The following is a 25,257-nucleotide window of genomic DNA, read 5'->3' as shown; positions in this document are numbered from 1 at the left end:
CAAAAGTCAAATGCTCTTTCCTGGCGAGTCACAATTAGGAGCCTAAAATATCCCAAATGTATAAATTTTGGTCAAGTTAAGCTATAAAATGTTGCTTCCAGTGGTAAAATAAGTATCCTGGACCTAACATTATCCACTACAAGTAAAAGTCCTGCATTCAAAACCTTAAGTAAAAAAATGCATAATGCAAAAAGTATTTTCAGCCGTGTTAATTTTAACTACTTATATAGCAATACATCGTATTCTATAAGATTATACTATGTTTGTAGCGTTGCTTCAACTTTTCATGAGCTCAGAAAAACAGCCTGATTTCTGCTTTATGATGATACATTTTCTAACTAATTTAAGAGGGTTTTATAATAGTTTGTGTGGCTTAAGATGTAGGAGTGACACTTCATCCTTCAATTTATCACATTGGCATCAGAAAATATGGAGATACATAGTTTTCACCGGACGGGAAAGGTATGAACAATTGTAATCAGAAAATAAACTAGTAACTAAAGCTGTCAGACACATGTAGTGGAGTAAAAAGTACCATATTCGTCCCTGAGATGTAGTGGAGTAGAAGTATAAATTTGCAAAAATTGGAAATACTTAAGGCAACAAAATGTGAGAAGAATCATCACATCACTTCACTTCACATGTATTAAGGAAGGAAGAAGGATTAAGGAAGTACTTCTGTTCCTTTCCTTATCTCATGCTTTCCCTTGTGTAACTTGAAGTTGCTTCACAAACAAGTTGTTGGCCTCATATGCACACACTGTATGTTTATAGACTGTTTATCTGTTGTTGTTCAACTTTCATCAGGAAGAAAACCAGGCACATGATCAATCAAATTCATACCCATCCATTATTCAGAAGCCAAAGCATTATGTTTTCATCCTCTGATTATTTTTAATAATGTACTTTAACTCCCTGCCTCCGGCTCAACCTGTGATCCAACACGACATTGGTAGGTAGTAATTAGCATAATTTAATACAAATTATTCATCATAAGACCCTTTATCAGATGTTAAACTAAAGAAACTGAAAACAATTTGATGTCAAATGTATATGCATAGATTGTAATAGCAAACCCTGGGGCTTACTGTTTAGTGTTATTAGAGATATATTTCACTTTCAACATATCAGAGAAAGTGGTTGAAGTGGAAAGAAACTTCTAAAACTACATCACATTAAACTGTTTTTTGATAGTTCAGCTGTATACAGTTGTTCCATACTTTGTTGGTAATCTTATCTCTGTAGCGTGATTTTAATGGCCTGTTTTCCTTTATAGAAATGCCTAATGTGTAACACAATAGTAGATTAGGCGATAAATTCAATTATATTCTTCTTCTATCCCACAAAAATACACATGCTGTAGTCTACTATAACACAGCATGACTACTGAACGTGAAACAAATTCCACTTTTAAATTAGTTTTAATTACAAACCCCTAAATTAAATTTCCGTACTCTATGTGCTGAGGAGACATTGCAGGCTTGAACCGACTTCTGGTACAATCTTCATCAACTGAAACAAAATCATTTCTTAATAAGAAAAAAATAATTCATAACACTTCTGCTCTAAACCTGGCCCCAGGTTTTGGAGATATTTCCATCGCATATTAAAGTATGTTTATTGAAGTGAAGTGCTGTATTTTGGCTGACAGGGCATAGAAAGCAGCTCAGACAAAAACATGCCGTCTTTATGAGACTCAGGTACTCTAAGTTACACTGCTCTTCTCATTCGACAGCTTTATTCTGTAGTAATGTGGAGTGCAGGGGAACATTTCAAATTCATAATGCTTTATTTAATAGATCATCAACAAACCAATACATTGCAATACATCAAATGCTATTTGTTAATTCTTTGTAAAATTAAGATTTTAGACAAATGTGTACATACATACATTCACCCAAACATGAAAATGCAGTCATTACCTACTCATCCCCAGGCCGATGGAAAGTCGGGGGAAGTTTTGTAGTCCACAAAACATTTCTGGAAAAAATAAATAAAATGTCTCCATACAGCTCGACTGGAGAAATCCAAATCTCCAGAAGGCCCAAATTAATTTGAAAAGTTATTATTTACAGCCTTATGTTGTCTTTTACAAGTCCCCATCTACTTCAGTTGTTTGGGAGATTGCTTCAACACTGTTTCGCTGTGAAGCTCCAGAAATGTTTTGTGGACTACAAAACTTCACCTGACTTTCCCATCGGCATGAGGGTGAGGAGATAATGACTTTTAAAGAATTTTCATTTTGGGGTGAACTTACCTTTAAATTGATAATTTTTCTCACATAGACAAACAAAGACAAACCTTCTGACGCTCAACACATTTAGATCATTTCCAAGCTTCAATGATGGAGACACCAAGCAGCAAGCGAAAGGCTAAAATAAGCTGCATAAAATGTTTGAGTTTCGGTGTCCTTTTGAATGTGAACTTAAATTCCCCACGAGATTGAACTCTATTCAGACAAAGATGACATGAGCGTCGCCAAGGTGAACCCATAAGATACTGAGAGGAAGATCAAGATCTTAACGTCTCAAAATAAACAACCACAGCCTCAGAAGTCACCCAAGTTATCTCTTTGCTGCCACAAATGCGCTGACCTTTCTACACTGTGCCTGCTTAATTACTTTTCTCCTTGCATACACTGAAATGCCGTGACTTAAAGGTTAACTTCTCCCAGCTGTTATATGCCAAGGTCTTCAACGCGCGGTTCAAATTGAGGTAGATGGCCTCAATCCTTCAAAGTGCTTGTAATTGGAAAGTGACGTTAGTTCACAAATGTCTGGTATGAATAGGAGCCTAAATATCAGGTTCTTGTGATGAACTAATTGACTAACCTCAAACGTTTGAAGCGAAATGTGTCGACCCAAGCAACAAGTCGAAGCACACAACAGCCTACACTGATAAAAGAGATTATACAACTGTACGCAGAATAATGGAAGACATTTCTGGGACACAGACAAGGTTGATAGCTAACTATAAAACAACTAAAAGAGGCCGTCTCTGACAGGAAATCAAATCTTGTGCGCTTAAGTAAAAAAAAAAATCCAATAACTTATAAACTGAGCCTGTGTTCTAGATAACTGAACACTACTTTCAAACTGAAAATGTAATAAAAAAGGAAATAAAAATGAAATATACAATAATCAATATAACTCAAAGTATGATGATGTAGACTGTACGGGGGTTATTTCAAATACTTGCCATGATAGCCTGTCTTAGTATCAACCATTGCATTGTAACCCATATGTCCCATTACTTTATCTCTTACCCATGATACTTTATGTAGAAATTTCAATAACTTGACTTCAGTTAACCATCCCAGCCAGTACAATGTAAGACAGCACAGAGATCACTAAGCCAAGCTCAGCAGTGTAGAGGTGGAGGATACACTGGAGGAACGCTCATGGACGCTGTTGTTGTTGTCCAGGATTCCTGACACAAACTGTGTCCTCGAAGCGCTGCAGCACCCGAGGGTGTTGGCCAGTTTGGGGCAGAGGGCAAAGGTCAACCTCTGGAGGACGAGGTGGAACTTCCTGCGGAAACTTCGGTTTATCCAGAAGTAGAAGATGCAGTTGAGGAAACCGTTGGCGGTCGGCAGCCACACCACCACAAACTCAACCCACTCTGGTATGCTGCTGCCTGAGACTGCTGTGGGAAGAACACATGCCAATGATAAACAGATTTGTTTTCACCTTCATTAAATAAATTGGTTTGAGTAATTTTTTTTTTTAAAAAGTCAAAATTCTCTGATTCCAGCTTCTAAAATGTAAATAATTTCGTTTTTTTGTTTTTCAAGACATTTTAGGAAACCATCCTGGGCTTTGGGAAACACCAAATCACATCTTTTACCATTTTCTGGAATTTTATAGACCAAACATGAATCTATCAATCGAGAAAATAATCTATAGTTGCAGCCCCAATAACACAAGACAGCAGCTTCTGAATGAGAAAAGTGGTTGACCTTTTGTTGACCTTAAGTATGAAAGGGTCACAATTAAAGAATAAACTAACTATGGCTGGTTTATGATCATGTTAATGAATACATTTACTTTAAACCATAGATGAGAATGTAATTCATCAACCAATAATAAAACATGAAATAAAAATCACCCTTCGAGATGTGAGATTTTCCCCTGAGAGCAATAAAATGAAGCCATCAACTTAACATTTATAGTCTCGATATAAAAGTACAAAATTAGCTGATAGATTTGGTGGAGAGGAGGCAACCACTTTACAGTGAGGCTCACGAGCATTTGCACAGCAGCAGCACACTTTGAAGTTTCAGTTAAGACTGTCAGCTTCATTTTGTGGGGATTTTCATCCATATCAGATGAATTACAGCCCTCTTTGGAAAAGGTCTTCACTTCCAAAAATATTCAGCTGTGACGCTCACTTTCAGTCTTGATTACTCCAAGACAGCACATGGTTGGGGTAAATGAGAAAAAGTCAAGAAAGGTTTGAGTCATAAAACTGGCATTGAATCAATATATTCATGCCCAGAATTAGATAAATAACTTTGACAGCTAGTTCTCCCAGCACAGCTCCGGCTGAAATCGATGAAGAGGGAGAACTAAGTCCTCAATTTAAGATTCAGATACCTACTTATGTGCTCTCTTGCTACCTTTGAACCTATAAATCTGACTTAAGCTTAAAAAGTACTGGAATACCAAAAAAGCCCTGGTTCGGGTGACCAGGTGTCCCACCTTATGTGGTACTGCACAGCACTTTTTCCCCATGTCCCCGTGCCCCACATATTGAGAAGATGTCCCACATTTTGATTGGCTACAGTTTTCAATAGTCATACCGCTGCAGGCAGCGAGACTGAGCCTTGCTTTCCCAAACTCTGGCTTTAATCCAATGGTTGTGAAGAGAAAACACAGAAGGCTTTCATTTTTGCAGATGTGTTTTGTATTATGTCCTATCACTACCTTTGCTGCATACTCTATGCCCTGAGGTGGAATATGATGGAAACAAGCATTTAACACACTGTGCAGCACTTCCAATGATACAGGTCAGCAGACTGTGGTTGTAAGTTAGAACTTGTCATTTTTCCCACACACCAGTTGCAAAAAGAAAAAAGAAAAAGTCACATGGTGGTACAAAAGCAGTTACTGAATCATCCACAGAGCAAAGCACATGTCAGTAGCTAAGGTGCAGAATGGAAATGTTTATTTTCAGGTCAACTGAACGTTTATATCAAATTTACGATTATATATTTTAACTTTAAGCTGATTTGATTCACATGTGGACATAAGTCACAGTTCCAGGGCGAGGGTGACCAGATCCCAACAAACCAACATTGGACAAATAGTACTGTGGGACAATGTGGGACATGTTACCTGATTTTATATATATATATATATATATATATATATAAAATCAGGTAACATTTTACCTGATTTTACATGTTACCTGATTTTATATATATATATATATATATATATATATATATATATATATATATATAGTATAAAATATAGTATAGTATAGTATACTATACTATATAGTATAAAATCAGGTAACATGTCCCACATTGTCCCACAGTACTATTTGTCCAATGTTGGTTTGTTGGGATCTGGTCACCCTCGCCCTGGAACTGACTTATGTCCACATGTGAATCAAATCAGCTTAAAGTTAAAAGTCATATACAAGGATGTATGCCATTTTCTGCATGTGCCTAACTTCTCCAGTCATTGTAAGATCAGCTGCGTCTACATCAGGAGCCCTCATTCTATAAACATTATTTTCCACAACAGTTAATGCCACCTAATCCAGATATACCAGTACTGCAGATCAACAGGTTTGCATTAGCTTTATTATTCTCTAGATCATAAACAGATTTCACTTTCTCAGATGATTCTGAGCTTGTGGAAAAGAGTCAGTGTAATTAAAAGTGTTTCCTTTTTGTATGTGTTTGTATTTAGATTTAGTCTTTAAAAGTTGAACACCAGTATCTTCATTTTGTAGTGACCGAGTTCAATCATTTGAGCAGATGTGTCAAGAGGAGCCAAAATGTGGTAAAAGAGCAGAGTGGAGCCTGAGAAGATGTTTCCACTGTGAACTATCCAGGTAAAAACTGTTACCATGATGCTAGTGAGTTGCACTCAGTAAGAAAGCCTGTGAAATCAATCCCACCATCCACTCACTATCTGTTTAATCCACCTATGTCCACATTGATAAATGGGCTGCTATATATTGGATGCTATTTTTCAATAAGAGAGTCACCAACATATTGACTGAAGGAAGAAACAACCATATAAATCTCGATATAGATCAAATTATAAGGCCTTGCAGACATAGTACTGTGTGGAATTGTGGGGAAACGACTTCAATTTTGACAGTCAAGCCATACACATTATTACACAAGACTGATTATTTTGCTCGCACTGTTTCTAAATCTCCATGCTGTGAAATGTAATGATTTGTTTTATTATAAAATAATGCAAATAATGTCCAGAGCAAAATCAAAGTCACTCCTAGACCGTGCACAAAAAGCTAAAAATGGGATTCAGACGAGATGTTTTTTCTTTTGTTGGGGTTAATTTATTTTAAAATGCAACTACAAATAAAAAAACATTCTATTTGCTTTGGGTTTACAATGTAATGAGGGTTACAAGTGCAAATGATTTTTTCTGTTGTTGCTGTTTATGTTGTTTTCCTTTCTATTTTTGGAGGGAAGAATGTAGACAGGCATATATAAGCAACTTGCTTCTGTCAGTCACTTAATACACAGACTGTTATTCTGTCTATACTGTTATTATTTATTGTTTTATGTGAGATGACTGAATAAAAATACTCTGACTACTAGTAGCACAAATAAGGCAGTCATCTGTAGATTATCAGGCCCTGTCTTATTTAATCTTTCCCCCACACATCGCTCCCTTTAAATCGTATATTGCATTGCTTACCATTGTAGATCATGGTTGCCATGCAGGGAGTCCAACAGGTGTAGTATGCTGCCATCACAGGCACGAGCACTCTGGATGCCACATTGTGTCTGCTGCGCCGCGCACATGCGTATTTACGCAGTTTCAGCCTCTGTCTCTTTGCTGCGCACCACACTCTCAGGTTTGCGTATGTCATGATGATGGAGCAGGGGAAAAATATAAAACATGTCAGGCTCAGGGAGTAGCCGACGTTTGTGGAGTAGGATGGATTGCAGACCAGTGATGCAGTAGAGAAATGAACCTCGATGATGCCATCTGGAAATGAGATTGGCGACAGTAGAAAGGCAGGGAAGCACCAGGCGAAGGCAATCAGCAGCAGCGTCCTTTTTCTTGTCATCAGAGATGAGTACTGCAGCGGGTAAAACACCGCGACGTACCTCTCCAGGCTTATCGTGGCCAGTGTGTACATGCAGGTGGAGTAGACGGTGGCGTTGCAAAAGGCCACGACATGACAAAGAGCATCTGGCCCTTCAGTGTAGTCCTTTAGCAGACTCACCCACAGATTCAAGGGCATGACCAGCAGTCCAAAGGCAGAGTCTGCAGCAGTGAGAGAGAGGAGAAAGTACCGAGAGTTTCTTGACCAACCAGCCACGGAGGAAGTTATAACCAGGAGAACTGCAACATTTCCCAAAGTGATCATCACTCCCAGAACGATTATTATGCTTACTTTGAGGGAGCGGTGGGTCAGCTCCTGTAGCCTTTGAGGGTCAACAGCTGACAGGTTGGAGTCGCCAGGAGTTGAGGAGTTAAGTGTTGAGTACATTTTTCCTCAGAGTGGCATGAGTGCAACCAAAACATAAGGCACGTGGGCCATTGAAGTGAGCAAAAGTATGACGATGTGGGGTTATGTTTCGAGGCAGCGCTGCAGCTGCTTGATGCCTCTCAGCTCAACAATCAGCAGCACACCTGGTGCAATTAATGTGGGCAGGTATCAGTCTCTCTGCAAACATCACACACAGCAACACACCAAGACATCTCTTTACTGGTGTCAAATCATTTGTTGATGCATTCAGCTCTTTTCAAAATTGTGTAAACTGTATGATTTATTTATAAAATATGTGGTAGTTCATTGTGTTTCTCTTGCCATATGCTTCATGTTGTAAAACTTCAAAATACTCAAAAATGTAATAAAAACAGGGATATTGTGTTTCATACAACGTAAAGACTTTGTAAAGAAGTAAACCAGAACATGAATTGAAAACTGTACTTGATAACTTTGTCATCGCCTTCAGATAACCTCCCCATTCACACTCACATTCAGCAGATTTACATTTATCTATAGGATTTTACTCATGCATTTATTTATGAATCCACATGTCTGTGCTGTATATGCTAATGTGTTTTTGAATGTGCACATAGTGCATTTGATATGCCACAAATATGAGATTTTTCTGTAGCAGGAAATATCAAACAGGAGGGGCTTAGAGTAGACATTTTCTCATGGAGAGGCAGAGACACTTTGAAGGTTTTGTATAAAGGATATATTTTTAGGTGTATCTTTATACAATATTCAAATGCCATCACTAGATTAAAGGATAAATTGACCCAAAAATGGAAATTAAGTCATTATCTCCTCACCCCCATGCCGATGGAAAGTTGGTGAAGTTTCGTAGACCACAAAACATTTCTGGAGCTTCACAGCAAAACAGCATTACAGCATTCTCTTAAACAACTGAAGTAGATGGAGACTTGTTTTAAAATGTAAAACAGGGGGGGGATAAAATGGTCCATACAGCTTGTCCGGTGTTATCCAAGACTCTGGAAGCACAGAGATCCCATATTGATGGGGAAATACATTTTTTACTACAAACATGTGCATCCACTTCAGACAGGTGTGGGCTAACACATTTAGCTTAGCAGCCACAATGAAGACTTTCGCTTAGCTATATGGAGCCATTTTTCCCCATCTACTTGAGTTGTTTAGGAGAATGCTGCAAAGCTGTTCTGCTACTAAGCTCTTCGCCCAACTTTCGTCTGCATAAGTAAGGATTTTTAGATATTAGAATCAAATCTACTCATGACGGTTTTATCTATTAGCAGATTACACATAGGGGCTGGACTAAAGCACACTAAACCACAATATTAATATGTAGAGGCTGACCTGTATGCTCTCTGTGTGGCGTTATTAATTACAATTAGCAAGACAGTTTCAGCCCCACGGGGCTTTCATCACATCCAGTCGGGTTGTCTCACTAATTATAATTAATAAAGGTGTGATGTGAGTGTAAAGTGTGGCCTCTACAGTACTTAATATTATGAGCTAAATGTATAAAGTATTGCTCATGAATAATTCAAATCACAGACACACTGCAGTCAGAAAAAACATTCTGTGGCCACATATCAGGTGGCGGCAAATAAAAATGCAACTTGTGACTCACAACCACCCTTTTCCTCAAGCTTCAAGTTTGCAGGGCAGCGCATCATGGCAGCTTCCAGCACCAACAATAACAATGAGTCAGTCACCAATCCATCACTATTAAGGTGCCACAGAAGATGTACGCTCAGTCTCAGCCTTGGAAGTCTGACATCTTACAACCAATCATGGTCCTGTTTCCGCGATCAAACACCATCAGTGTCAGGCTTTCCTCCACCTCCTGTTCCAGTGACAAGCATAAGTGTTTTTTGTCTGCACTGCTGAGTGGTAGCTGCCAACCTCCCTCCTAAAGTAAAAAAACTACATGACACAAGGGCAAAGAAAAGGGCAGGAAAGATTGTGACTGACCTTTCCAACTTAGGTAACCATCTGTTTCAGAGGTATTCTTCTGTGTGACAGTCAGTCCATTAAACAGCATATACAAACACACTCAGCCACTTTCCTGCATCCCCAAGGACACTCTTACCTCCTTTGAGTTATTATGTCTGTACCAGACAAACAACCTTACATGTCTTATAGTCCTCCATTCAGTGTCAGAAGAAGCCATCGGATATTTTACTTAAAGCTACAATGTGTAGGAATTGGAATTGGCCACCTGGGGAATAATCAGAATTTTTAAAGAAACTAAAGCTGTCACCTAAATGTAGTGGAGTAAAAGTATATATCCCTCTGAAATGTAGTGGAGTGCAAGTATAAAGTAACAAAAAATGGAAAGACTTAAACGCACAATATGTAATGAGGAGGATCTCTATCAAAGCAAAACAAAAGACGTTTGCCAAGTCTTGTCCGCTGATTTCTCAAGCTTTGAACATTGTTGGAAACAATGATCTAAGTACACAACTCAACAAAATATGCAACAAAGGTCTAGTCGTTTGTATACATTTTAATGCAGAATTCCTACATTTTATATCATTAAGTAAAGTACAAGTACCTCAAAATTTTACTGCAGTATTTTACTAAATGTGCTGAAGATTGTAACTTTTAACATCACAGTGTATAAATGGATCCTATGCCCTTGGAATCTATCTTTTGTGGAAATAATTAGGACATTACTTTATTATGTGTTCATCACCAGAATGAAATCTAGAATTCAGCTCATTAAATATTTTCAAGTCCACGATGACCTCCTACAGTCCTACAGTAGCTTCAAAGTCATCAACATTATTTCCCAAGAATCCACCAATAAAATTAATGTTTTAGCAGCAATGCAGCAGCTGCCACAGTGTGCCGTGGGAGGACATTTTAATTTCTGTATAAAACACAGACTGGACTGTAAATATGTATGTGCAGTATATGGCCCACAGACACACAGCAACTCGGTGCTGCAACCATCGGCGGATCCCCCAGAGGATAACTGACAGCTATCTGCTTTTGATATATGTTTCTCGCTGTCCTAATGAGCAGATTTCTCTTGGTGATTTCCAACATGAGGCCTGGAGGAGGGGGTGAACTCAGGCTCTCGGGTTAATATTCTCAGTCTCCCTCCCCCAGTTGCTCTCCGTCATGTTCATTGCACAGTCGATTGCATGCTCCTTACCTGATTCTGTCTCATTTTGAGAGGATGTGGAATCACCAGACGGTTACAGATATAGCACAAGATGCTACATATAGCCTATTTGGCCTATATAGCCTATTTTTTCAGGCTGTAAATACCAGATCCATTTGTTTCAATATTCTTACCGCCAATGCAGTTTATCAGCCAATGTAACATAAAATCCGGAGGTATTTTTACAGAGTAACCTACTGCAGGTTTTGAAAAATACAAACAAGAGGGGCACTCTGAGACATTTTCTGCTCCTCTCAGTTCATTCACAAATCTAGCTGCTTTGGAAGTATTTTTATGTGGCTCAAATCATGTGATATTTTCATGTGACAGAGATCAAGTGTTTGTGCGTGCCTTTCTATGTTGAGTCTACATGTGTGGGTGTGTGCACACACACAAGCAGCACTAACCCAAAGGTGCATGTGCAAATGAAGTTGATCCCATGTGAGCACGAGTGAGATGAAGAGTGGATGAATTCGTACATGCTTGCAATTGAATATCCTGTGAGTGGGAGGACTCCTCCATCGGCCCACCTACTGTACAGCACTTCCTGATGTGGAGGAAGGTAGCCATTGATTTGATCTGTCTGTGCATGTGTGCTTGTGTGTGTATGTGTGTGTGGGCAGCAACACCATCTAATTCTACCAGTGAGGGTTGATGCATGATGTTTAGGAGAGATTGTATAGCAGGGCGGTTTGATGGGCGATTGTGTGAAAACTTGATGTCCGTCTTGACAGTCCGTCTAACTGATAACAGGGCCCTGCCAGCACAGACGAAACCAACCTGGCAGGCTGCAAGTTATTAAAGCGGTGTTGAAGATATATCCTCTTTGTGCCTACACACCAATGTGTACTCCCTGTGGACTCAAATAAGGAAGACCAGCCCGTGCTGTGTGCAGAGATAAGTGCAGAAACTGAATGGAGAAGTACTGTAAGTGGACTGCTTATACAGAACCAAACAGTGCATATCACACAGAACAAATACATCAGTAGATGAATCATATTCAGATTTGACTAAATCATTCCATACAAACAATACTCGTGGCTCTGCTGCTGCATAATCCTATGTGGGGTTTCCTTTGTGTTTCACGAGCACTTGTAAAGAAGATAAACCAGGTGAGACAGAAGCAACAGTGGTGTCAATTAAAACAAGCCTATCAGGGATTTGCAGGGATACATGCTACATCTCTAGATGTTGTGTTTAGATTGAAAGATGGCAATCTGGTGCTCCACATTCGTAAAAAAAAAAAAAAAAAAAAAAAAAATCCAGGGTAATTTAAGCAGCACATATTGACCCTGTTACACAATATTTGTATGTCATCGTGCCTCTGCTTCTCTCCCTTGGACAAAAATACCTACACTGAGGCTAGAATTTCAGCCTTGCATAACAGCTCTTTTCATTTAAAAGGCCTGGGTATTGAATATCATTGAGGATCTTTTATACTTTTTTTTTTCAGAGAATCACCATTGAATCCAGCTAATGTGCCCCTCTGTAGTCGATCTTATGTAACAGGGGTCTAATTCTCCTTGAAGTGGGGTTGTCGGACAATGGAAGAGTGATGGGGAAAGAGTGCAATTCCTGCTTTTCTACTGCTGTGCATTAAGCATTTTAGCAGTGTACTAGCTTAAACCTAAATGAATGAATGAAAAAAAGTGTGTGAATGCGACTCTGTCTGTCGGAGCCCTGTTAAATATCCCATCGTGAAATGTTGCACAAAAAATAGCACTGTGACCTTCATTGTGTGTGTGGTGATGTATTTCAATTCTTAAAAAAATATCTACAATGTAGAACCTTGAGCTGCCAGAAAAGCTGGACCCATTGATTTGACCTCTCATTGTTTTGCCAGTGGTTGCAACTCGCACACTGCCATACAATCCTTTGTTAGCCTTGCAGTCAGCAGCATGGCAGCTTTCTTTGTATGTCAGTTGCTCACAACTGACCTGGAATGAATGCAGTCACGTCCAGATTTCAAGGTATAGTTGATTTCTGGCTACTTTGAGTTATTAGCCTTCAGAGGTGCAAAAGGAAAGTGGAAATGGTAGACTACACAAGTCAGAGCCCTTTACACACTGCAAGAAGTGGCAAGGAAGGTTAACATGTTGCCAATGCACTTAAAATCCATCATACTGTAACTTAAAGTTTTTTGGAGTCTCGTGGTCATTGTAGAATAAATTGAAAACAAAAGGCTGAACTTTTCACTGCAGCTTATCTGAACTGCCGTTTACCATTTTCTGGCCAAATCTTTTATGGTGGAGTGTTGAGTAGGAATTGAGGAGTCTCACAGCCTGAAGAAAGAAGCTGCTCTGTAGTCTAGTGGTATGGCAGCAGATACTTCTGTATCACTTGCCAGACAGCAACAGGGTGAACAGACTGTGTCCGCGGTGGATGTCGTCTTTCAGTATACCTTTGGGCTCTGTGTAGATATCTCACTTCACTGATGCTCTGTAGATGGGTACCAATGATGCTCTAAGCGGTGTTAATCACCCGCTGCAGAGCCTTCCTGTTCTGGGCCGTGCACGAGGCATGCCAGTTTGTGATGTTTTCGGTCAGGATGCTTTCTCTGTAAAAGTTGACAAGAACGTGGCTGCAGAATTTAGCCTTCTTATGGTAAGTAGAGCCTTCTTTGTGTTTTTAAGCAGGGAAAACTGAGTGGAGGGCAGTAGATATGGCCTCCTCTGTGGATGTGTTGGTTCCGAAAACATACTGGTGAGAGTCCAGGCTGCCAGGGATGTTGGTGTGCTGGAGAACCGGATTCACAATAGACTTCAGGATGGGGTAGAGCCATCCTTGTTGTGGAGATCAGAGCAAGCATAAAATGTATTTTTCGCATCTGCCAATGTGGCCTCACACATGATGGAGGCACTTCTGGTAACCTGCGTTATTTTGGATTGCCTGCCACTTATCTTGGGTGCTGTTGGTGTTGAGGTCTCTCTCTAGACTCTGCTGACGTCACTTTAAAGGTCCTATTAGTTACGTTTTTTTTATGTTTTCTTTCTTTCTAGCAATTTTGTGTGATAAGCCAGTATAGTACTATTTTCTATAATAACAGCTCTCAGAAGTAATTGGTTGGTATGGGCTTTTGAACTCTGCAGAAGTGATTTGTAAGCAACACTTATCACTGCAGTTATCTTGAAAGAAAAACAAGAGAGAGAAGAGCCTGAGAAGATAGATCAGTGAGGTTTGTATTTAAGCCCTTAATATTTGTGAAACCTGCTGTGCACAGTGTTGTTGGGTCACTGAGAGAAAAAACATTTGTGCGCTTGGCCCCCAGAAGTGCGTAATTTGAAATGACTATTTTGTGTTTGTGTGTTAGTAGAGGTCACCACTGCTCTACAGTCTAATATTACACTGACCCTGTCTGCCATGGTTCACTCCACTCCAGAGAAAATTGCGATAAAAATTACTGTTGTGTAACTAAAATAATAAGACCGAAAGTAAGGTCTTGTACTTCTCACATCACATCTCACATCATGAACTATAACTCATATTTGTTTTGGTAAAGTTTGACAGTAAGATGATACTTGTCCTTTGTAGGCGAAGAAGCGTAATCATATATGTTGTGCATTTTTTTTGAAAATGTGAATAAGAAAAACCAGGAGGAGTTACTTAACCTATCTCCAATTGTTAAGTTTCTGAATTGCATTAGAAACACAGGCAGTAGAGGAGAGAGAAGCAGCACTACTCTCGCACTAATAGGTAAACAGGAAATAATGAAACAGGCAGGAATTGAAAATGTGTGTCTTTTTAATTAATATCCTGTTTCAATGACAATTTCAAAGCCTCATTCACAAAACAGATGACAATACAAGGCTAATTGGAGGCTCCTTTGCGACTGCCCTCTCTGCAGAGCTTCTGACTTTCTCTCATTTCTGGCCTTCCTGTTGATTGGGCAGAGAAATGTTTATTGTGTGACGTCATCCATGTGTGCGTCAAAGCCTGTGGAGTAACATGCAGTGAATGACAATGAGCCACTGAGAGGGCTGCCTGAGAGTTATGGCAACACATTTCTTCTCTGTTGCTACTTCCCTCGAAGAATGAAAAGTTTATTGAGCAGTCCTTCAGCAACCATCACCAGAAAAACACCATCAACAAGTTTTAAATAAAATAGTTCTCGGGCAATGAGAGAACTCACCAAACATTTGTGTTCTCAGAATTACTGTGTTGGACGTTTCATATGATTTTAATGTAGTTACATCTGCAGGATTATGTGTGTAGTCGCACTGAGGGACAGATTTTCTAAGAAATGGAGTGTGCAAATGTGCACAGTGGTTTTCATTAAGTTTGTGATGGCAATCTGGGTGTATTCAGCGTCTGATTTACTCAAACAGCAGCTCATTACACAGTCAGCTCCTGGACTGATCCTGGTATTGAACCAGTGAAGGAGAGCTGATAGAGACAGTTCAGAGGTGGGATTTTTTATGAGATCAGTAAGCTTGGAAAAGAAATCATGAAGTAGTAAACATATACTTTAATTGCGATTCAACTCCAATTTTACTATAACTCAGGAATGTACATCAGTTGCAATAAACATGTTCACTGGAAACAAAAAGGTGATGAACTGATACAATATGGCAGATTAGATCAGTTCATATGCAGCTCTGCACATTAAGTGTGTTGAAGAGGCAAATACAGAAAGGTTCTTCTCATGTTTTGAAGACCACATGAAAAGATCAAAAGCAGAATCGCTGTGACACACACACCGTCAACTCTTATCTCGAGCCTCAGGACTGCTGTCAAGCTTTAATAATGAGCTCTTAATAAATCCATCTGTCGGGAAAAGATCACTTTATTAACCAAGCCACTGATGATATGATGCTGGAGAAAAACAAAAACACATTTAACTGAATGAAGCGAAGACCGCTCATCTGCTGCTGAGCGTTCAGCACCAGACTTGATAAAAGCCCTCTTTAGGCTAGGTAGCAGGTCTCCGTCCATGGAGGTTGCCATGTTTCTACTCTGTCATGTTTCTACAGTAGCCCAGAATGGACAAACCCAGCACTAGTGAGGGCCTTTTGTGTTTTGCATGGCTGCTGAAAATGACCGGGTTGGAAGACGAAGAACAAGAGGTGTGTGAGTGACTGCTGTTTCCTGCCAAACAATCTGTATTGTGAGTAGTTTGAAACCACAATCTGATAAAAGACCTCATCATTAACCTCATCACTTGAATTTGTAGAAATACTCCACCCTGTTGTGAACGAGTCCATATTTAGAAAATGAGTTTCTTGTCCGTGAGGGCCCCCGTAGCTTCTGGAGCTTCTCCTACGTCTTCGGGAAGGGAGGGGTGAACAAGGGAGTGTTGCAATCTCGAACCTCATTGCTAGATGCCACTAAAAACTCCATATATTACACACTGTACCTTTAATAAATGCTTTATAGAGTATTTAATTGTTTTTTTTAACAGTGAAATGACTATCAAGTAAAGTTTAATTAACTATAAATTTACCATTATGAATGATGGGTATTATACAATACAGCATAATGTGTTTTCAGCCCAGTCGGTCAACCTTTAGTTTATAGCTAAGAGCATAAGACGCTTTAACTCAAAATTCATTATAAGACATAAACCTAGAAAGGTTAAAGGAAAACATACAAGCTTGGAAGAGCGAGAAGATGTCTTTATTTATCTGAGGAGGTGGATGGAGTCCAGTCAGCCAGTTGGAGAAACTCGGAGGAAACCAGAGAACATTTTGAGGGGAAACCCGACAGAACAGTCACCTCACTGGCTTTTCACTGCAGCTATTCAGGGCATGTTCAAAACACTAAAATATCTGATGTTGAGCTCTATTTATTTTTTCTTATCCGTTTTGCATCAGACATCCTACAAACTGTGATTACTGAATGATAGAGTGACTACACTCATGCAGAGCATACATCCGTCCCTATTCAGTTCTTCCCCTCCCCCCTTTATCTACATCCCCTCCTGTTCTGGATTCACTGCTGTTTATCTAAGTAGGAGCAGGTGCTTGCCGAAAGAATCCCCCAGGATTTCTTCTTCATATGAAGCTTGTTTACCATTCACATATTGCTGCCCTGTTCACTATCTGTGTATGGCTGCTGCCTGTAGTGTGTGATGGAGAAATGGGGAAAGATGGATTTCTGATATCCAGTCATTACAGCAGCATGTCCTATAACTGAAAACAGAATAAAGGGAAGACGGACTGGCCCATTATCATTTAGCCGACAGTAATATATACATGATGGAGCTGTCAGCTGCTTATTGAGAGGTAGCATGTCAGTATGCAGTTTTTGCCAAATCTACCATATTGATAAATGAGAGCGGGGTCATTTTGTTCCTTGTGGCCAGCACTATCTTTTGCTCTCAGGTTGCAGAAAAGCAGATACAGGATGTGCATGTCTAACCAGTTGAAAGACCAGTCTGTCATGTGTTTGTTGGGACCCTGCTGAGTCATAAAACACGGGAGGTCCTTTTGTTCCTTCCAGAAAAAAAACGCTGGTAAAGAATCACTTCACTGCGGAGATTGCATAAATTCACATAATGGGTTTCGCAAAATCTCAGCGGTCGCATAAAGTACAGTGTCCCCCTAATGGAATATTTTTCCCCTGGCTGTTTTAAATTTCCGTGTGTACACCACTCATGACAAAACATGACAAAATTGTGGTGCAGCCCCGAGAGAAGCTTTCAGTATAAACATCTCTTTATTCTGGTGAATTTAAGAACTAGTGTGAGAATATTTGGGCCTCAAACCCATTTAGAATTATCCCACAGAAAGAAGTGTGGATGAAGACTTCTTCAATTATTTATCCTTTTAATTTCCTCGCAATCGTTCACCCAGGGACTGTCAGACTCTTTGTGGTAACTCACTTGAGTGGCTGCAACATTTTGTCAGCACAAAGCTCCACTGCATGGGGATTTGTGTATTGAGACTTTGCTACCACGAACATTCCTGTAGGTCATTTATATCCTTTGAATCCACATCTGAGCTGTGTGTGTTATGAACTATAGAGCAAAGGAGTGGAGTTATGTAAGGCAGTCATGGTTTCAGAAGCAAAAGTCTCAATAATATGTACCAAAGAGAAAATAAATTACTGGCATTTATATTAATTACATTTCTCCTGGATGAAAAATCAGCATACAATGAGCAACTAAGTCAAAAGGTTGACTGCTCCAGCTGGTTCCTAAATGGTGAGGTGACGTGGGATTTTGTTTGTATCATATATTATTATAACAGTATGCAGCTATATAAGAGGTAATTAATTAGTTTTTAATTTACTCGACCAGTACTTTGTACACATTCATTTCCTAATAGAACTTCTATATGCTAAAAATAAAGTTGAATATCTTGCAGGGAGCCATAAATAAATGTATACAGAGTGATTAGATAACACATATTTTAGAGGCTATTTTGCACAGATATGAATACAGGGGTATCTTGAGATTTTGGTTTGCCCTTTGGTGTGCCCTGAAAACCACTGCATGGTTCACTGTTCACAGTTGTCACATTGGTAATCAAATCAAAGACTATGCACTACTGATCCAATAATGTTACATTTAAATGTCTTGGTGTGTGCTGCCACGTCAGTTTGTTGTTCCAGTTTTTACTGTAGGTGAGAAAGGGACCACAGCGTCTTGACTTTCGAAAGATTTATTATTCTGAGGAGAATGAGCCTTCTTGCCTGAGTTTTTATACAAAGGAGAATCTTGCTGACTTACATAAAATGGTGTCGTAAGTTATCTGTCCTGGACATTTGGTTTCTTGTCCTCAGGTAGAGTACAAATCTGAATCATGTCCTCCGTCTTGGTTCCTCTATTATTACATGAAACAAGTTATCCTAACAGTCAAGCTGAACTGACACAATATCTGATCAGTGAAATGGTACTGTATGTGTGTAAATACTCACACCTGGTTGAAAAGAGCACATTGTAGAGTTCTGATGCCTTATATCAGAGGTTACAAAAGTCAAAATATAAGTTCAAATAAATCTATAGTAAAATAATACAGCAAGTTGTCATGTAAAATTGTAACCGCAGGTTGCCATCTCTTCACGCCTGAGAGCAGCGTAGCTGATTGGCTGTTTTATCTCTATCTTATAGTTCCATCAGTATGCAGACCAAGACAACTTACTACTGATCACACCTCGGGGTGCCAACATACACTGAAAATGAAACAGAAAATGTATCAATACGTGTAAAGAATGCCTGATTAAAAATGATAGTCATCTTTGAATAACAGCTTATAAGAAGTGATTAAGTCCCAGATAAATACTGCTACATAAAACAACAGTGATATTTTATTAGGGTAATGAATGACTGTGGCAGAATTGATAATTTGCTCTTAACTTTTTCTTTTTTCTGTCCTAAAAGCAATGTTTTAGACAGTGAAAACTAGATAGGAAGGCCTTATGAAGCCCCAGGTTTTACATAAACAACCTCGCTAACAAGATCATTAATCAGCATTACTTTTGTTGGAAAAAATACTCATAAGGCAGAGCTCACGAAGGCTAGATTCACAGCAGTATATCAAGATGAAACTAATGTGATAATTATAATAACAAACAAAGGTATTATTTGATAGCGAGCCTTGTTGAGGAGAGACACAATAGAGATAAAATAGATTAATTAAAGTTGTTTCTGTTGCTTCTGTAAATATAAACGTATTGTTCATTCAAATCCAGATATTCATTTCATAGACTTTCTAGTTACAGTTATGAACATTAACTCCCAAAAAACAAAAACAAAATCAAACCGTAACTCAACAAACTACACCCTTTTATGTAGATGTGTGTTAACTTTTCTCTCTACAATGCATTGGTAATGTACAGGACTTATACAGGCTGATATTCCAGCAATGAGTCCATTAATGAATCATTAACGCTGCAGGACTGTGGCAGCCGTGGTGGTAATGAATATGGATGTTGGCTGCAGTATGGGCACGCTGGCACAGAGAGAGAAATGTGTTTTTTGGCTGTTGCTGCATCCCATGTGTCACAGACGTGACAACTCTCTTTCATCCCGTCCATTTACTGTCATTTGCACTTATGGTAGCCAGGAAGAATGTGAGATCAAACAAAATGAAAATGTGTGTGTCACTTTAGTTGTGCTGAATAGTTTGAGAGAGAAGAGCTACTATACAAAATGTAAGTGGAGTTGGATCATGAGCTCTTTTTTATTTCTTCAGGATGATGACGGAAGACTCAATGTACTATAACCATCATGGTCTAACTCAGCCTGAGACGTGTAAGATACAGTAACAATAGGGGAAAGCAATTAGGCTCAGCCATAACTACCTTTACCTGTTGTTAGTATTTATGGCTGAGGCTGTGCAACGTTTGACAGAGAGCTTTATCTATTGGATGCAGACTACCCTTTCTGCCAAAACCAGAAGTAAATACTTTATAATGGTGATTATTTTCAGTTGTTTAACACTAGGATAATTAATATAATGGCTTCACTTCATTATTTGTGCCAGTTCCAGCCTTCTACTTGTACTGAATTGGTTTCTGTTCATTTAGGTAAAACTAAACTAAAACACCTCTTTTATGAGGTTTACCATTCATTGTCCAAGACAGTCTGAAAAAATGACTTTTCTGCAGCATGTCCTCTCTTATTCCACTTCTCTCCCTGTTAAGTCTGCCCTCCGACAGGCTCATATCAGATAAGACCTGCCCTCTTGAAATTTGAGAACCATTTACTGACGAACGACAACATGTGACCATGACATATCGCAACATAAACACCAGAGGAAATGTTGCCAATGTACGTTTCTGCAAATCACAGATTATTTATAAACTTTCCTTTTCTTTAGGTTCAGTTTTTATGTTGTGTCAATGCTGTGCTTTTGGGTTTAGGCACAAAACCCACTTGGTTAGGGTTAGGGAAACATCTGCAAGTTGGCTTAAAATACCTGTTTTGGTCACCACAGTTACAGATGGAGATAGTCCAACTTTGCATGAAAAATATCCGTTTTTTTTGGTTTTTTGTCACCACAAACACAGCTAGAGATTGTCCCACGGTCTATCTTGAGGTGTCATAATGACCAAGCCAAGACACTGCCTTTAAACTAACGTCTGTATCCAATGCTGTGGCTGGCCGTTGCCTCTGATCATAAGAACGGGTCAAATGCAGAGCCCAAAAAAAATCATTAATATTATATGAATCATCTTTTTGTCACTCTTCCTCATGATCACCTTGAATAAAATTTGCACTCTCAGAACACATTGCTCTCTCTTTAACCTATAAGATTGCTGAAAAGATTACTTAGGATACAAATTTTTGGTGGTGTTCTTGGTTATTCAGCCGGTCATTTACCCAGATAGGATTGCATGTCTGCCACTATTTCCAGGGCAAGCCCAAACACAGAGATTGCTTCACCACTCCCGTTCAGTGGTAACGGTTTCAGAGTAAAATCTTTTCTTCTACAAAGGCAACCATTCCTGATCACTAATGGAAGGTGTACATGTTGCTCAGTTACAACAGAGTCATATAAAGGTTGACTGACAGTCCAACTACAATCACAGAGGTTTCTATTGGGTGTCATTGTGATAACATTTGTCCTCACTGGCAGAAGAGGCAGTATTGTATGATCAACATTTGTCTGTAAAAAACCAAACAAACAAAAACAAATTAAATTGGAGCTGTATAATCATTTTCTATTTATTATTAATCAAAGGAACACCTGCATCATATTTAGTTATTTTATATACATTGGTTATTTTTTTGTTCTACTGAGATATAATTCATTTATTTTTGGTAATTCTGAAGTGCATAATTTTAGAGTTCAGAACCAACAGCAGAACCTTTTTTAATACTCTTGAAAATGTCTCCATACTCTTCATATGCAAATGAGTGCTTCTTAACTGGTTTTAAAACTGTCAGTTAAACGAAGGGTTTTAGTTATGCAAAACATGGAGAGTTACATTAAAAGCTTTCTGAAACGATGCCCTCTGGGCCATTAACTCTCAAATTAGGAGAAACCCCTGTTTGCAGTGGATAGTCCTGAGTGCTCACCAATTTTAAACCAGACTCGGAAAATTGTGGTTTATTACCCTACTATTGAGCAAAAACCTTATATTGAGTTGGAAACTACAGCACCTTCAGAAAGGCTTCAACAGCTTTGACTTTTGCTCATCTCGTGGCGTCGCAGCGTGAATCCTAAAGTGATTTTTAGATTGATACAGAGTCGAGTTTCATCAAGCTGTACTGAGGTCAGACTCTCTGTCGGCTCCGGTGGACTGAACAGAAGGTAATCTGACTGCCCGGAGATGACACTTGAGCAGAAATAAACACTAAACAGTCTCTCTTCACTGCATTGCTTTTCTTTGTCTTTGAGAGTGCAAACATGGTCACGTGCACTTGATTTATCGCCGGCTTTTCTTGTGTTTAACATGACAGAAAGACTGGTGTGTTTACTTTCAGGAAAGTCTATGTATCCTTGCTATTTATGAAGGTTTATTAATGTAACTCTTTCTGTTTGAAGAAGGACGAGTGAGAGATGACTTGTTTGCAGATGGATATATGAAGGCTAAGATGTTGCTTCGAGCAAAACAGCCACTTGAGATGCAATTTCAATCAATTACTATGCAACAATTCCACAACCAACAAATCAAATTAGATGCTGCCACTTACCCCAGCACTCAGAGCAAATATTTTGCTCTAATGAGAAATTGTTGCTGCATCTTCATGAAACAGAGATAGAAATATTAATTTTGGTCAGCACCTTTAGAGGAAGGTTGTCCTGGTTAGAAAGAGCAGAAGCAATAACTGAAGTTGTGTTTTCCATCAAGTTTGTTTTTAATCAGGATGTTGTGATGTGTGGTGTAACTTCAGCATACTGGCACGTGAAACCTCTCACATAGAAAACATCTATGTTTATGTCATTTACGTCTCAAAAGAGGCACAAGTAGATAGAATTGATGTCAAGCAAACTGATTGCTTTCTAAATTACTGATCACTCGAGCATATGGAAAATAAATCAAATTCTAATAAAGTGATTTAAAATTCTGAGAGTCATCCTAGCGAAACAATAGCCAACTTAAAAAAACAGACGGAGACAAAAAATAATGAATGACTTTGAGAGTGAATGTGGAAGGAGACTTGAATGGGAATGAGACAGGAGTATGAGGGATGGAGCTGTCTGCCACTGACCAATGACTGCATGATGATGCAGTTCCCCCTAATTATCAGACAACTCATTTGGTCTGACAGAATGATTCACAGCTTGTGGAAATATATGTGCTGTATCTATGGTGAAACTCAATCACACCAAGGACTGTGTCGGAAACTGCTACTATAATGATCGCTGTGTTTGAGTTACAAAAAGTAGAGAACCAGCTAATTTTATTTCACGTTCTTTCTTCCTTTCCCTAAATTATTACACTGCAATCCAGTGGAGATCCATTAGTTCGACTGTGCAACAAATGAAAACTTTTTATTCGTCATAAATATATAAATTGGTCACATTGCCAAAAACTGTCCTCAGGAAAATAAATAATTCTATTTTGTTTAAAAATGTTATTTGCCAGGATCTGTTATTCCCTCCACCCCTCTCATTTCCTGTCATCTCTCTACTGTTGGCTTATTTAATGAAGGCACAAAATACTGGAATAGATCATTGATAAAGATTTGCAACATATTACACATTACTGTCCGACTGCAAGGGTTGCAGTAAACATTATACTTTGCGAATTGTGGAACAAAAGACACATAATACATGGCCTGTGGGAAATGTCATTAAATAACCCTGATATTAAAAATGTAATAGTAATACTTTCATATTAGAAATAGATGGTCAACTTGCTATGCATGAGCATGGACTGCATTTCCAAACTTTTAGAGAACATTGAAAAGTTATGTGCATTGAAAACTGTGACTTTAAAAAACTTAAAATTGCCAGAAAATCACACATTTTAAAGTCTTTATTGTTGAAATGCAAGAGCAAAGAATAAACACAATACCTCACACACAAGTGTTGTGAAGGCAATCATTTCAGCCTTGCTGAGTTGCAAGAGATGGGCTCCGATGGCCAGTAACGGGCAAAAGGGCTGAAGACTGCTATTCAACAATGTCAAAAATATGTCAAAAATCAAGGACCAATATGTTCCAAGCTTCGGGAAAAACCAAAACATATTCGAGGTGTCTGTCTGTAGACCACAATCATACTTCAGAGTGGGAGCAGGGTGCATTTCATTCGCAGTTTTAGATTTGCTGAAGTGCACAACCCACTCAGCAGAATAGTTGTTGACAATATACGTTTCTGCAGACCATTGACATATACAAACTTTACATTTCTTTACGTCGCAACTTCATGTTTCTTTAGGTTTAAAGGTAGGGTGGATGATGTTTTCCTGGAGCATTTTTTAACCCTTTTTACCATATTGCCTAAAATCTCCTTCACACACACATTGAAATCAATGAATTAAATGATATGACACATACACCAAAAAAAATAGTCCCCTGTGGGATGGGCAGGACTGAAAAAACTCCATCCAATCGTCTTGAACGTCACGCTCAAGACAATTGGATGGTGATATGTCTATCAACCTCAACTGTTTCCAAATTTCAGTAAATAGTTAAAATGGTTTAGGAAGCAATCAGGCCACTGCATGACAGAGTCAAGTTGAAACGACACTTCTCTATCACCGCTGCACCGGATTACCTGCACCCTGTGATACAGAGAAGAAGATTAGCTAGCTAGTGTTAGCCTCTGTTTGCTGCTCCTCAAATGTCTCTGACTCTGGGGCATAAAATGTGATCGGGACATCCCTAATTTTAACAAATATCCATTCAGTTTGGGGATAAAACGAATTGGACGAATTGCAATGTTAGTAAATTGTTAGTAAATTGACGCGTGAACCCTCGGGAACAAGCGATGCGCGTTCCGGTACTCTGGAGGCTTCGGGGGGGAAGGCTGAGGAAAGGGGTTTGGACTTTTGAATTGTTTTTTTTCTAAATGCTGTGTGCTCGAACCGTTTTTCCAACATCATCCACCCTACCTTTAATTTTCCATTTTTGTCCATGATGTGACAACGCAGTGCCAAAGTCCTTTTAGGCAAGTTTTGCCAATTGGCAGCCATCGCAGCAACGCCCCCGGGCAGTTATTTCAGGCTAGCAAACCAGAGCCCCTATCTAAATGTCTGGGGAGGGAGCCATAACTTAAATGTATGTGTATATGTATGGAGTCACCATCAAATCTGATAAAAAAACGTTTAAAATGTTTGGTGACTTTGCCCCAAAATAATGTTTAAGACCCCTTTTTCCCACAGGTTATACTTCCACTGCGCATGCACATAGTTTTACGACACCAACTTCTTTTATGGCTCAATTCAGAGTCCCGCTATGTAACATCATTAACTCATTCCACCAGAGAAATCTGACTTTAATGTCTAATGTTTGAATACCCTCACCTTTCTTGGTAATGCTGCGCATTAGCGTGATATCC

General features: G+C 39.0%; 1 protein-coding gene across 1 annotated transcript; it reads right to left on the bottom strand.

The window, feature by feature from the left end:
- Positions 1–1,770: 1,770 nt before the first annotated feature.
- Positions 1,771–7,940, bottom strand: LOC311253739 (adenosine receptor A2b). The gene is made up of 2 exons (XM_084347734.1): positions 6,906–7,940; positions 1,771–3,645 (listed from the first exon to the last, which is right to left on the bottom strand). The coding sequence occupies exons 1-2, from the start codon at positions 7,705–7,707 to the stop codon at positions 3,350–3,352; spliced, it is 1,098 nt and encodes a 365-aa protein (XP_084203860.1). The 5' UTR covers positions 7,708–7,940; the 3' UTR covers positions 1,771–3,349.
- Between the last annotated feature and the right edge of the window lie 17,317 nt (positions 7,941–25,257).

The sequence above is a fragment of the Pagrus pagrus genome, assembly GCF_965226575.1.
Source record: "Pagrus pagrus genome assembly, chromosome: 1".
Classification (NCBI taxonomy): Eukaryota; Metazoa; Chordata; class Actinopteri; order Spariformes; family Sparidae; genus Pagrus; species Pagrus pagrus.
This window is presented reverse-complemented; position numbering and strand designations above follow the sequence as displayed.

Coding starts and splice junctions, on each gene's coding strand:
- LOC311253739 (XM_084347734.1), bottom strand. CDS start 7,707: ATGTACTCAACACTTAACTCCTCAACTCCTGGCGACTCCAACCTGTCA. Junction 3,646..6,905: donor GGCAACCATGATCTACAATG/GTAAGCAATGCA, acceptor TTCTTCCCACAG/CAGTCTCAGGCAGCAGCATA.